At 41.9% G+C, this 13,049-nt stretch overlaps 1 protein-coding gene across 6 annotated transcripts in view; it reads left to right on the top strand.

The window, feature by feature from the left end:
- Nrx-1 (neurexin 1) overlaps window positions 1–13,049 on the top strand; it is a 429,130-nt gene that overhangs the window by 332,704 nt on the left and 83,377 nt on the right. For all 6 annotated transcript variants that reach the window (XM_076811144.1, XM_076811146.1, XM_076811145.1 and 3 more), the window contains one exon: window positions 8,485–8,593. In XM_076811144.1, the coding sequence (XP_076667259.1) occupies window positions 8,485–8,593 (109 nt within the window). The remainder of the gene's footprint in view (window positions 1–8,484; window positions 8,594–13,049) is intronic.

The following is a 13,049-nucleotide window of genomic DNA, read 5'->3' on the forward strand; positions in this document are numbered from 1 at the left end:
CAAAGCTTAAATATTCCTATGAAATTTTAAAAAAGAAGAAGGGTTGAAGGGTTGATCCCTCACCTGCACGAATAATTCTCCAAATTTCTGGAAAAAATACGTGTACGCATTCGACGTTACTAATGAAAAGATTCTGCAACGTGATATATAGTCCCATTCGCAAAAACCAAGCCCGAAACGCAGCTGCGAGCAAACCCATTTCACCCGGAAACGCGGAGTCCCAAAACACAACTGGGTGCGATTAGAGGAGACTCTAATTTACGTTTATGTTTCAATCTCGGTCTCTACACGGTCTCGATAATTGAACGGAATAATTGATACGGTAATGAACCTTTCAGTTAGTCCCTGGAAAATCGACTCGTGTTTGGAAGTACATAGTGGTTAAAAAGAAATTCTCTCTGCAGCCTTCGATTCTCGCGAATTATCGGGAGAAGTGTTTACCTAAAATCAAGCATAATTATCCCCTAGATGAATTATATTAATTACGACGTAGCTACGTACTTTGACAGTCTCGTAATAATTCTTATTGGTCTAAAGGAATCAAATTGTACGAGTTTATGTACGTATAGTTAAATAGATTTGTAAATACCTAGCTGTGTGCCTGCTAAACAGATGGAAATGAAAACGGGGTCACTGGGTGAACACTATGCCATTTAAATGGGTCGAATTAATTAACGGCGCGCGGAATTATACCCACCGACAACTACAATGTATGTACATTAACCGTCTCTGATACGGAACGGCAGAGGATTCGGCGAAGCGGTTCGGTGGATTTGGGGTAGTTAACGTGGATGTTGAAATCAAAGCGACAACCTCGGGGCAAATCTATTGCAGTTTGAAAGAAACGTTTGATATCTTAAATCCTACTAAAAAACACAATGTATATGTTAAAGAGAAAGCAAAGAAAGCTTCAAGATTATAAATAAAAAGCTCAAGATTCTCATATTGCAGAGGAAAATTTCCGCTTCGACAATGTAAAAGGAAGCAGAGCTATAACTGTAATTAAAAGATAAAGAAATTGAGGACAAGAGAGATGGAATAAATAGCCAAGGGGGACGCGAATAAATCTGCATTACGCATCGACTAACGAGTCACCAATCCGCCCTCAAAATCGCTCAGCAATTTATCAAATGGCCGAAGGGAGGCATCCTGATTGCAAAATTGGTTACACAGACATCCTCGTTGCACACAGGTGAAATGCTCTGTGTGTTCGAGGGTAGGTGAAGTGAGAGGGCTTAGAGTGTGCTTTCAGAAATACATTTCGCTCGGGAAAACGGTCGATGGGGTTCACGACGATTTTCCTATATCTAAAACTATTTCCATTTAAATGTCCTTAACTTAAACACATGCAATCCCTATCAAGTGAATACATAAACAATACCAGCTTTTAAAATTTCCTTATAATTGTCGCAAGTAAAACTGGATACTCCAAGAACTTCCCCCTTTTCTTCAAAAGATCCATACTCAATAGAAACCCTTGACACCCCCAATCCATCACAAAACTAGAACTACGCATTACCAGGTCTTCCCAATAAAAATTAACACCAGGCCGCGAACCAGCGAACGGAAAACGTCCACAGAATCGTTCGTTCATCTCGAAGTGTTTCACGAGCGATCGGCGCGACGTGTCCTCGCCTTATCGCGTTCATTCTCGAATTGCTTTCCTCCCTCGTCGAGGCCGAAGAAATTCCATCGGCGACGAGAGAGGAAACCGAAACGACCCCAGTCGCGCGACACTTCTGCAAGGGGAGCGGAAGGAGGGAAAGAAAAAAGCGAGCGAAACGCGCGAACGTCGGTGTGGAGGGAGGGGTGGCGTTGGTTGGTGGCTGCGCTCGGGGATGAAACGAACGCGCCGTTTCCTCGCGGGAAGAATTATTTCCGAGGTCTCGGGACGTTACTGCCGCTCCGTTTGTTCTCGACGGATAAAACGTCGGGCGCGGCGAAAAGAAAATAAATAGAGATGATGCAGCGCGACGATGAAAAAAAAAAGAGGGGGCGGCGGTGGTGGCGCCGGCATGGATGGACGGGTGGGTGAAGGGCGGGCGGGGTGGTCCTCCCCGGAAATTGATCAGAGGATCGTAAATATTTGACGAGCCCGGGTGCAAACTTTAATTAAAATTCGCTATTTAAATATTCGACCGGCTACAAAGAAATTTCCACGAGAAATCAGATTTCGAAGGGTTCGTCGCGGTCATTTGTACCGCGTATGCGACCTTGTTCTTTTTCTCCTTTTTTAGCTCCGTGTTTTTTCTGTTTTTTTTTTTTTAATTATTCGTTTCCTTTTTTGTTTGTTTTTTATTTTTAGTTTTATTTTGGACCCTGGAAATGGGGCTGAGTTGATCACGGACGAGGGGAAAAGGTTCGCGATTTTTCGCGACGGATGGCGGAGCGAATGCAAATAACGTATGTAAGTGGGAGGGGATGAAAGCAGGTCGGTCAGTCTGAAATTGATCGGAGACTGGTAAATATTTGAAGGGCTGGAAGAAATTTTAATTGGAATGCTGCGTTGTGGTCTTGGAGGATACAGAGGAAAAGGCGACCCTGGGTGTGCGATGTTTCCAAGGGGAATTTAAATGTTTTTCGTGCCACGAAGTTGATTTACTTTAATCGGATCCTATGCCAGATTAGATAGCGATCGTGTTTAGGAATCAGTTTTCTCGTAGTTCAAAGTGAGAATGAGGTTGATTCGAGATTGCTTCACTGATCAAAATTGCTATTGGCGAATTCTGTTAAGGATGTATCGGACCTATCTTCAAAATGGTGCCAAGTTGATGAAAATTTGTGAGATTGTTCTCACCCGATTTTTAATCTTCCTGATGTGCTCCAAAAAATTTTAAAAGAATTCACTAAACGGTTGCTGTGTTATAAAGATCTTAATTGTCACTGATTTTACGCGTACTCTTATGGAAACAGACGATCTTGATAGATAAAACAGCTGAAAAAATGTTGAAGAAATAGTACAAATGCTTTCAATTTTTTTGTACATGTAGTATATGATTATGGATAGATGAAAATATCTGCCGAGTTTCAATTGTTTTCACTACATCATTTTAAAGAAATAAAATATAACTTGAGAAAATTGTGAATTCAGGGCATTTTCACTGGCAAAAGTTTAGCAAGTTATGCTTAAAAAAAGCATTTAAAAAGTGAAAGATACCTTTCTAGGAGTAAAAATGAGACTCCAACTGTCGTTCGAGTTCCTTACATCTAGATTTACTATGCGTAAGACGTAGATAAGACGAACAAATTTTGTACACCTTCTTTATGGCGAGTTACCTCTTAAATGAGCAGAAATTGGGACATTCACCTTATTCAAGTTTTTCAAATTTCATATACTTTTGTTTAATGTTGTACATCCGATATATCCTTAAATATCCGTATCCGCTACCTGTGCATCTCCTAAATATATGAATGGAGATGCAATTGAATATTGAGCACACTTTCGATACAATCGGAACAAGTTAGTAGTGTAAACAGATCAAATCATGAACCGATCTTCCATTATCCCAGTTACACCCGCGGGTACACGTGTACAGGTGTCATAAATGATATATGTGGAGTCGTTCGAGGTAATTATGTGACCCTATTATCTAGATAATAAACAGATCGCTGCCATTTTGATTGACATTCAATACATTCATTATATTCCAATAATTACATACCCATAAAAAAAATTTCGCCTTTCACTTGACAAAAGTAATCTCTGCAATCATTTATAAAGGCCTTTATCTATAAAAACAATCAGTTTCATCCTCTTTCCCATAATTGTTTTATTTTTCCTCGCATTGTTTGTTCGTTTCAAGTAATTCACGATAGCCATGCTTTCGTTCATGCGTCCATCTGTTTAAACATCGGGAACATTTGAAATAAACAAACCACTTTGGCCGTAAATTCCCGTGTTTTTTCAAACAAATAGATGTTATGGAATCAGCGCTGAGCTTTCCGCGATGCTACACAATTTTGCGAAAGTAATTGATGCCGCGTTGTGGAATAATATAACTTCTAGTTACGCTACATGTCGAAAAATCATTTAACCAGCTGTTCGGTGCAAACGCGTTCAGAGTTCTCCCTTTGAGCCGCCACCTGGTTATCATGGCGCAAATAAAACTGAAACGATAACACGTCCGATAAAAGGCAGCATGAAATCGTGATTACAATTTTCATTGGCAATTTTCGTCAGCAGGAGAACGCAACTGTTTCAAATTAAACTGTTTATCTGTTCTTTCGTTCGGCGATATAGCGTTCCGCGTTGCAACCGAATCAGACATAAATTTCGCTGTACGTAACCGTCGAATAGCGCGATGGTAAATGTGAATTCTGATCGAAGCACATTTAATTAAATACCTTAGCCGGAATACGGGTCGAGTAATCGTATTAAGTGTCAGTTTCATGGGCTGTTTTATTGATTAATTACAGTGCTGTCGACGAAGAGATATTCTCTGTGCGTGCTGCACATTATAATTAATCGCGAATCCCCGAATCAAACGTATCGGGCAATGGATAGGTGCATTTGGAAAGAACGGGCCCACATCTTCATAGAATTATACGCTGGTTACGATTAGAATCGTGATCTGATTCATTAAATAAATTTTTACTACAAATTCCATTTACGATATACACAATGCACGTTTTTCTAATACCTAGATGTATCTTGAAGATGTGTAATAACACACTGACAGACAAGTACATACATCGCTTCTAATTGCTGGAGAAAGAATTGCTCGGCGAGTGACTTCAATCCCTGCAAAAGAAATAAATTACTTAAGAGTTATAATTAAATATGTACAATACAAATTATCTTCTCTCAGTTCATTATTTATTCATAAATCTAGTCAATTAAATTACACTATGCTACTATCAATCGTAAGATAACAGCGTTATCAAAACCAACGCGACTAAAGCTAAGCAGAAGCTACAATAGGTGGCGACCATTCGACTGACCCAACTCACCTAAGCCCATCGAAACAACTACCTATTTGAGGCATTGAGAGCAAAAACAGACTAATCCACATTGTTTTTTTTTTTCGAAATTGAGTTATTAGTAATAATATATTCCAATAGGACGTTCTAATCATACAAAATAGGAAAAATTAATTTTTTCCTTTTCTAAATTAATGCCTCATGTCTTCACCCCCATTGGAAAATAAACGATTATTAAAATACTGAATTAGAACCGCCCTCTTAAGGCACAAGAACCTGCAAGCATAACAGTACATAAAATAAGTAACCACTGTTTCCTACAGCCTTAATTAATCGCTGCAAAGTAGCAACATTCTAATGAACAATAACACCCGCTCTGCAACGGGGCTTTTTGCCAAGCACTCTGGAAAATAGCCGACCTGCCACGTTCGATTCCCAGCGATATATTTCCAATAACACGGCGCGCTAGGTTGTCGCTTGGCCGCGGCAAAAAGACACGCTCCCTCCTGACAATCGATAATGCTATCGCGCACCCACGCCACGATTGAACGGTTTATGCAGCCGCGATTTCCTGCACGGCCCACCCGATGAATTCGATAAAGCTCGATCGGGCTCGAGCGCAGCGACAAAACGTCCCTTAATTGCCAGATTGATTCGTAGGTGGCCGCAGAGACGCGCGATTATCCGAGCGTGAGTCGGCGATAAAGTTACCCCCAAGGGGGGGCCGAGGCGCGAGAGGGTGGACCGTAATATCCGCCTACTGATAGACTTTCTATGTAATTTCACTTCGACCACGGTGAGAGCGACGAGCGCTTTTTCCCGCCACTTTGCACGCCCCCGCGAACGTTTTCTCACCAGTGGCCACGACGGATTTCCACGCGAAGTCTCCTGGTATTCAAAGTGAGCTGGATTTCAAGCTCGATCTCCCCGCTTGTTTGATAAAAACCGACGGTAGGGCAAACCGACCCAATCCTGCCCTCTCTCTTTTTTAGAGTCAAGGGGGCACGCGCGACCCTCGCCGCCTATGAAAAAGTGCCCCCACACTTGTGCCTCGTGAGGGATCACAGTGGAGGCAATTTGAGGAATAAATTTGGGGGACGTTTAGGGTGAAGTGTCTTGTGTAAAGTGTGGCGGACCTGTGATTGATCTTCGGGGTGAAGGGTCGGTCGATTCGATGTGAAGTTTCTTTGGCAAACATTGCGTGACTAACAGTGGGGGGATAATAATTAATGCTGGAAGAGGAAGTTACTATTAATAAGAATAATTACAATTTTCTGCGAGAAGGAGTATACAGTGGTGTCAGCAGAAGGAATCACTTTAAACTCATACAGAGACTACAATAGAAGCAAAGTAAATGGCCGTAAGTGTGAGAAATTGCACGTCGCTGGAGAAGCAGGAAATAACACTTAAATTTCACAGTGGGGGGACAGGAATAATGGCAGCGGTGCAAAGGTGACGTTAGGTGACAAACGTGTGTCAGGTGGCACGTGATAGATGAATATCGCTCGCGGCAGCGTGGACCAAACCAGTTAGCAGATAGTGACGAGTTGCCTGGATTTATGGTGGTTTAACCAAACGAGAGGCGCCGTGTGTTGTTAGTTTATCAATGGCACTATACTCCCGCGTACGGTTAACTATACTTGCGTATATAGAGACCGTCGGGCAAACCCGTTATTCAGAATACTCGAATACATCTCACTGTTCCCGCTTTATGAAAATACATGTGCCTGAAAGTGAATTTCCGTTCGCTGCCGGTCTTTGCAAATATTTTATTTTCCTGACGAATGATGAAGAAAAACTGTCCGGGGGTAGTTTTGTTAAAGAGACGTGTGCTGGAATGTTGTAAGAAATTTTTTTACTTCTTTATAATTATATTTGTAACGAGGTGAAACAACTCTTCAAGCTTCGTTAACTTCAGCAATCTTTCCACACAATTAAATCAATTTTGCTTTTTCAGGCAAAAAATATTCATTGTCGGTTCCAGTTGAAGAAAATGTAATTTGCGGCGATCTTCATTAAACAACCCTCCACTCTTTCTTTACTTAATATTTCTATAATCAATAGGTGCGATGTTCCACATTTTACCAAATGAAATTCAAAGGAACTTAATCAAGCACGTGCACATTCAAACGATTTGAAAAACCATTTTTTTTTTTTAGGAAAAAAAATCTTGTTATCAGGAAAGTTTGTCAAGGACAACGTCCCGTTAGATCGCAATGATCGAAAAGCGAGATTACTCTGGGGGATTGGCGAAATTCGCGCATAATCGACGTAGGCCCTCTTGTAACTTCCGCTCGCAGACAGGCAGCGGTGTCTTCATTAGAGGAGCCGACCCTTCCCCGAAACTGGCCTCGTTGTGTTCCCCCTAATGGCAAGCACTGGTAGCGGTCGCTTCGCGCTAATTGCTCGCGCTCAAGTATCCATTATTGCATCCGCGCGACGTAATTCAATCGACGCGTTTCCGCCCGAGGCATTTTCATTGCGCCGCGGCGCAAATTTCCTCGGCGTTTGAGCCGGCGGTTTGCATCCAGCAGCGTGCAATCAATCTCGTTTCGAGGCGGCCGTTAACCGTAAAATCGAAGCAGAAATTCTCTGACTGGCGCAGCACGGTATCCGTCGAGTCTCGCGCCAAGACTGAGATTTCTGAGTCGCGCGAACTTTGACGGGAAATTTATAAACGATCGTGGCTTTTTGCTGCTACATAATCAGCGGGCTGAAGGGTGCAATGGTCGCTGATGCTGATGAGGTGCTTCAGATTGATGATGATGAAGCTGTTAGAGGGGTAGCTAGTGCTAGTATTGTTAGTGATTTCTGGGTGCTTTCACACCTGTGATATGGATGTTGGTTTTGTGAGTAGGTAGGGGAAAGGTATCTAAAACGATCCCCTTAAGACGTAATTCACATAAAAAATACAAATGCACATTATTTAAATAATAGTAACGTAGTTTTTGTAAGTTAGTTTATCTACCTTAATATTGGCTTAGATCAAATTTAGCTACCTGATCAATTATATTTTTTATTCGCATTTTTGTGAAGGCGTACTAAAGGATCATTTTGTACACCTATGTGTACAAAAGACGAACACTAAAAAGCATTGATTTATTCAAATAAAAACAGAAATTAAACTCGATCACAAAATATGCGAACATAATAAATTAAAACCATTTTTAAAAAAAAAATCAAATCTTAGATAATTTTTGGTACATAATGAATAGAAATACTTAAAATCAACTAACATACATAACAGAAAATGAGATCAGCTACACTCACTCGATGTTGTAGGCCAAGGGGTTAAGAAATAGCAGCACTAATAGTCGCGGAACAGCCATGAATCATTTTACACCGGGGGATCATTTTAGACACCTTTCCCCTACGTGATAATGAGAGGCATCGACTGACAATGAGTTATTGAAGGATAGATACTTCATCTGTGTTAAGCAACCCTCGGAAGTTTACTTTCTTAGGTCCTGTTCTAATTAAAAGCTATACACTTGTAAATTTCCTGTGTGTTGTAATTATTACACATCCTGACTTTTATATGTAATACAACATTTCTGGTTGCAGGCTCTGGTAGCTGGGCAAGGTCTGAACGATGACATGTGGCACACGCTGAGATTCTCCAGAAGAGCGAGTGCCCTGAAATTCCAAATCGACGACGAGGCTGCTGTAAGGGGTGAGTTGGCTGTACAAAATACTTTAAAATTCGTAAAACGTCCATGGTGATACACCATGATGAAAAATAGTTTGCGTATGTATGTCACGAGGACACTTCCTGTCTAGGGATCCTATCTACCCTCTCCTTTCGATCATGCTGCGCAAAACTAGCTGCGTAAAAATGTTTAAAGCCCAGCCACGGAGCACATTCCCGAAATGCGTCGAATTTGCGTCTCAATCGACGTTCTAACGGGAACAGCGCAAGGCAGCGTGTCGATTCGCATCAAGCCTCTCTTGTCCATCGCGTCATATCCCATGGTTCCCATTTTCCCTTTGGCGCGAGCCAACATCCAGTCACACACCGTTGATCTCGTTGCCGCTTTTCGTTCTCCAACGTGGCACGAATACAAAAGAAGACTCTGGCTCGCGGTTCGAATTCGAGCTCGTTCGCCTGCGACCAGCCAGCCCCGAAAGCCAGGAATATTTCTGTCGCGGTTCCTCGCCACTTTTTCGGATTCGTCGGGCGTCGATAATCGGACGCACGTGCGTGTCGGAACGTCAGGAGTCCGCGTTAAATCAACGACGACGATGACAATCGGCAGACCGTCAGAAATTCGGGATAGTAGGCGCATCGAAACAGTTAAAATATTTAAGTCGAGTAAAATTTATTTTTTTACTTGGATATTTGGGCACCTGATTTTCAATCTTTTTCTTTATATTTTATCACACTACTTGAACAACACTGCGAAGGGAATTTTTCTAGTAGGTACACCAAGAACTAGAAGAAGGAAAATCGGTAATTATTTAGAAGTTTTCTGGCCTCACTGATTTCTATGATTTTTGGATATGTTATCAAGATCATGATTCTGAACAACTTTTTACTATACATGTTACCGCCGCACGACCTTCGTTTCCGAGATATTTGCGAAAAACTTCTGTTGATTTATTCCGACGTAACGCATTCCAGTTTTCAACTTGTCCCGGGTATTAGTATTGGTTGTAATTAGATTAGTGCGGGGGCGCGTAAAGCATGATAGCAAACTGATGAGTTTAGAGATTTGAACCAGAAACTTGCGGATGCCCGTCAACACCCCGAATCATATCGGCTCGGTACCACGCTTTACGCGCCCGCGAGCGGGCGCGCGCCCCCGCGCTAATCTAGCCCCAACCAATACTAATACCCGGGACAAGTTGGAAAGTGGAATGCCCTGCGTCGGAATAAGTCAAAAGAAGTTTTTCGCAAATATCTCGGAAACGAAGATCAGCGTCGTCATTTTGTCCCATGCTGGCGCATACGCTGCCACGGACGCGTAGGTATACGGCAGATTACATTGTGTAGTAACAGTAGCTTTTCGCGAATATCTCGGAAACGAAGGTCGAGCGGCGGTAACATGTATAGGAAAAAGTTGTTCAGAATCGTGTCCCCAACAACATATCCAAAAATCATTGAAATCGGTGAGGACGGAAGACTTGCAATTAATTACCGGAAAATCTTCGTGATCTCGTTAATAGAACCAGTGTAAATAGTTGAGGAAGCATTTTGTTTGAGACACTTTCGTAGCTCGCCACTTTAGTTGCTGTTGAGGAGGACACACTTCCTATCACTTCCCATCTATTTTAAGCTAATGCTACCTGTACCAAGTGAGCGCATCCGTGTGGAAAGACCCTAAGCAAAATCTGCACGAACAAAAGCAATCTGGAACGAGGCAGGCCGCCTTTCACGCGTCACCCAACTCCGACAGCGACATTCCGAAACCAATCAACTATTTTGCAGCTGCATCGGACGTACAATTTACCTGGCGCGCGACGTATCCGCGAAAGTTTGCTCGCTGATCGCTGGGACAGTGTTAAAAAATCATGGTGATTTCTCGTCGGGGGGCGGGGAATTATTTCCTGAACGTGAGTCAGGGGAACTCTTTTTCATTATTTCGAATAGGTTCCGGTGTTGTTCCTCTTCATCCTCGCGATGCCTCGCAAAAAGGATACGAGAGCTATGCAATATCGATTTTTGTTTCTCTATTTATTTTAATTGATTACTAAGTAATCGAAATGGAGACCGTTGATAAAGGAGAGAGGTGCAGGAAATTTGGACCTTAAATATGCAATGACTGAGCACGTTGTTAAAAAGAAATAACAGATAAAAATAATAATGCAATGGCGTAGCTGTGATACCCACGTTGCAATTATTGCAAACGTTTGAAAGCTCAGGGATTTTGTCTTTTGAAAGAGAATAAGAGACTATGAATTTTGGTTTAAAATTACTCGATTCGACTGTCCCTTTTACTATAGTCTTCCTGTTTGCGTGGAATCTGTGTAGCTAGAGCGACGTATGTCGATTGCTGTCGTTACTGTGAACTGGTTAACTCTTTGAGTCAGCCTTTTGGGGTATTGACAAGTGTGCCACTTGCAGAGGCTAACAGGGTTATAAAGGAATTAGGTCTGAAGCACTCGATAGTGACACAGATGACAGTGTAACGATTCGGGCCATTTGAGAAACTAGAACGGACCACCCAGTACTAAACTATTTGGACAGCGCAATATAATACACTAATGGGTGAAAATTGAAAATCAACGTATCTAAAGTGCGAACTATTTTTCTGTAGGAAAATAATAAAGCAACCCTTAACAGTTGTGCATGGAATAGCAAAGAATTAAATAGTTTGAACAAATTGTAGCTACCTATACCCAAGAGCCTTCCTCCACGAAGTTAGGAATTATTCAGTTACGAAATTGCTCAAGACATTATTCCACCTCTTCTTGACCATCTTTAAAGGTGCGAATGCACGATGAGATTTTGTGAGACTTTTCTATCACGAGACAAAAATCTCAGCAACAACTAAATGCAAATAATGGAAATAGTCGCGAGAGATGAGATTTTTGAAAATATATTTTTAGAATCTCTTTTCCTTTTTGTGTTTCGGATAACCCTTGCAGTACTTTTTGTCAACGCCAGAGCCATCCGATTATTTTTCAACGCTCTCTCTCTGTATCTGCCATGTCTTTTTTACCACTGTCACACAAAAATTTAGAACAATAGTTCAAGCCACAATAAAACAGCCTGCCAAACCTCGATTTAGTTTGTCGAACAGCTTTTGTACCAAAAATTCAGAAAGAATTACTTATTTTTCAGCCCAACAAGGGGCAATCCCCCCTTAAGCCGGCAAGTTGTCCTCCGGCACTTAACACTCTGTTTCAGTCTATCGAGCGCTCTTTATCGCCTCGAAACTTAATCGGATTGCTTCTCATTGCCGGTAATAGGTACTCGGCTCGCAAACGCAGCTACGTCGCCCCCGCCATTTGCCCAGTGCAATCGTCGTCGACGCAACGTTTCGAAACCAATCAACTGTTTTACGTCTGCTACCGACACACAATTTGCCCTCTCCCGTGCGCTCCTTACACCCGCCGTCGCGTTTCGGCACCGGGAACGTCATTTCATTTGCATCGGTACACCTTGTAACGGAATCCAGGAGATTTACAGGTACTCCCCAACGATCCTCCCCGCATCGGATTCCCAGGATTCATCCTTTCGTATGTCCGAAGCTTCCCCGTGGACGTTGTTTTCAATATCGGGACTCGTTGTTTCACTTGCTCCTGGACATTTTCAAACGAAACGATTCTCCGGGCAATATTGTTTTTCGTTTAGCGAGAAGCTACGCCAGAGGTATCCCTTTCTTGCATCCCGCAGAGATGCGGTTGACGGAAATGATATGTACTCTTCTACTGGTTGCAGTAGAACTTATGCAACGTCCGGTCCTTAACGGGTATCGGAATCAGGTGTTCAGTTAGAAGCAGAATTTATAGAAATAAAGGTCTTCCAGTGGCTCACTCAGAATTTAATCTTGGGTGGAGCCGATTTGAACGGATGAAAATATTTTTAAGAGAATGAAAATTGAATGCAAATTCAATAAAAATCATTAGGTGTTTATAAAAATTTATTTAAAGATTAAAATCCAGTTTTCTTTTCTTTTTACAAAGCCCCTTCTTTGGGGGTGCCAGTGAGGTGTTCTGGACTGTCAATGTTTAAAGACATTTTCTGAAATTTATTTTCGAGTGGAAGTCTAACAAGGATTCATTTTGCATCCTTCGGCCCTTTATTTATGCTAGAATTGTCTGGGATGGAACTTTTGTGTCAATTTTGGGGATAGAAAAAGTTTGGTTCGAATAAAATGGGATGAGGGACGCCAAACGAGGTTTAATAAATTCCTTTCGAAGGCACAGTTGTTACCAGGGTTTCCTCCGGATTTCCGCGTATTTAATCGCGTACAGGCAGTGTTAATTGTAATTGATGTTAATTAAAACCGACGTGGAGCACCAAGCCTCGGATTCCTGGCTGCGGTGTATCACTTTACCGCTCGACTTCGGGAAATTTTCAAGCAATTACTTTGACGTGAAATAGAAACGTGTGGATGTACAGAATTAACAAGAACTCGTGAAATAGTGTCACTAATTTGGCTTCGTTTAAAGTCTCGAGAACT

The sequence above is a fragment of the Andrena cerasifolii genome, chromosome 4 (genome assembly GCF_050908995.1).
Source record: "Andrena cerasifolii isolate SP2316 chromosome 4, iyAndCera1_principal, whole genome shotgun sequence".
NCBI classification, from domain to species: domain Eukaryota; kingdom Metazoa; phylum Arthropoda; class Insecta; order Hymenoptera; family Andrenidae; genus Andrena; species Andrena cerasifolii.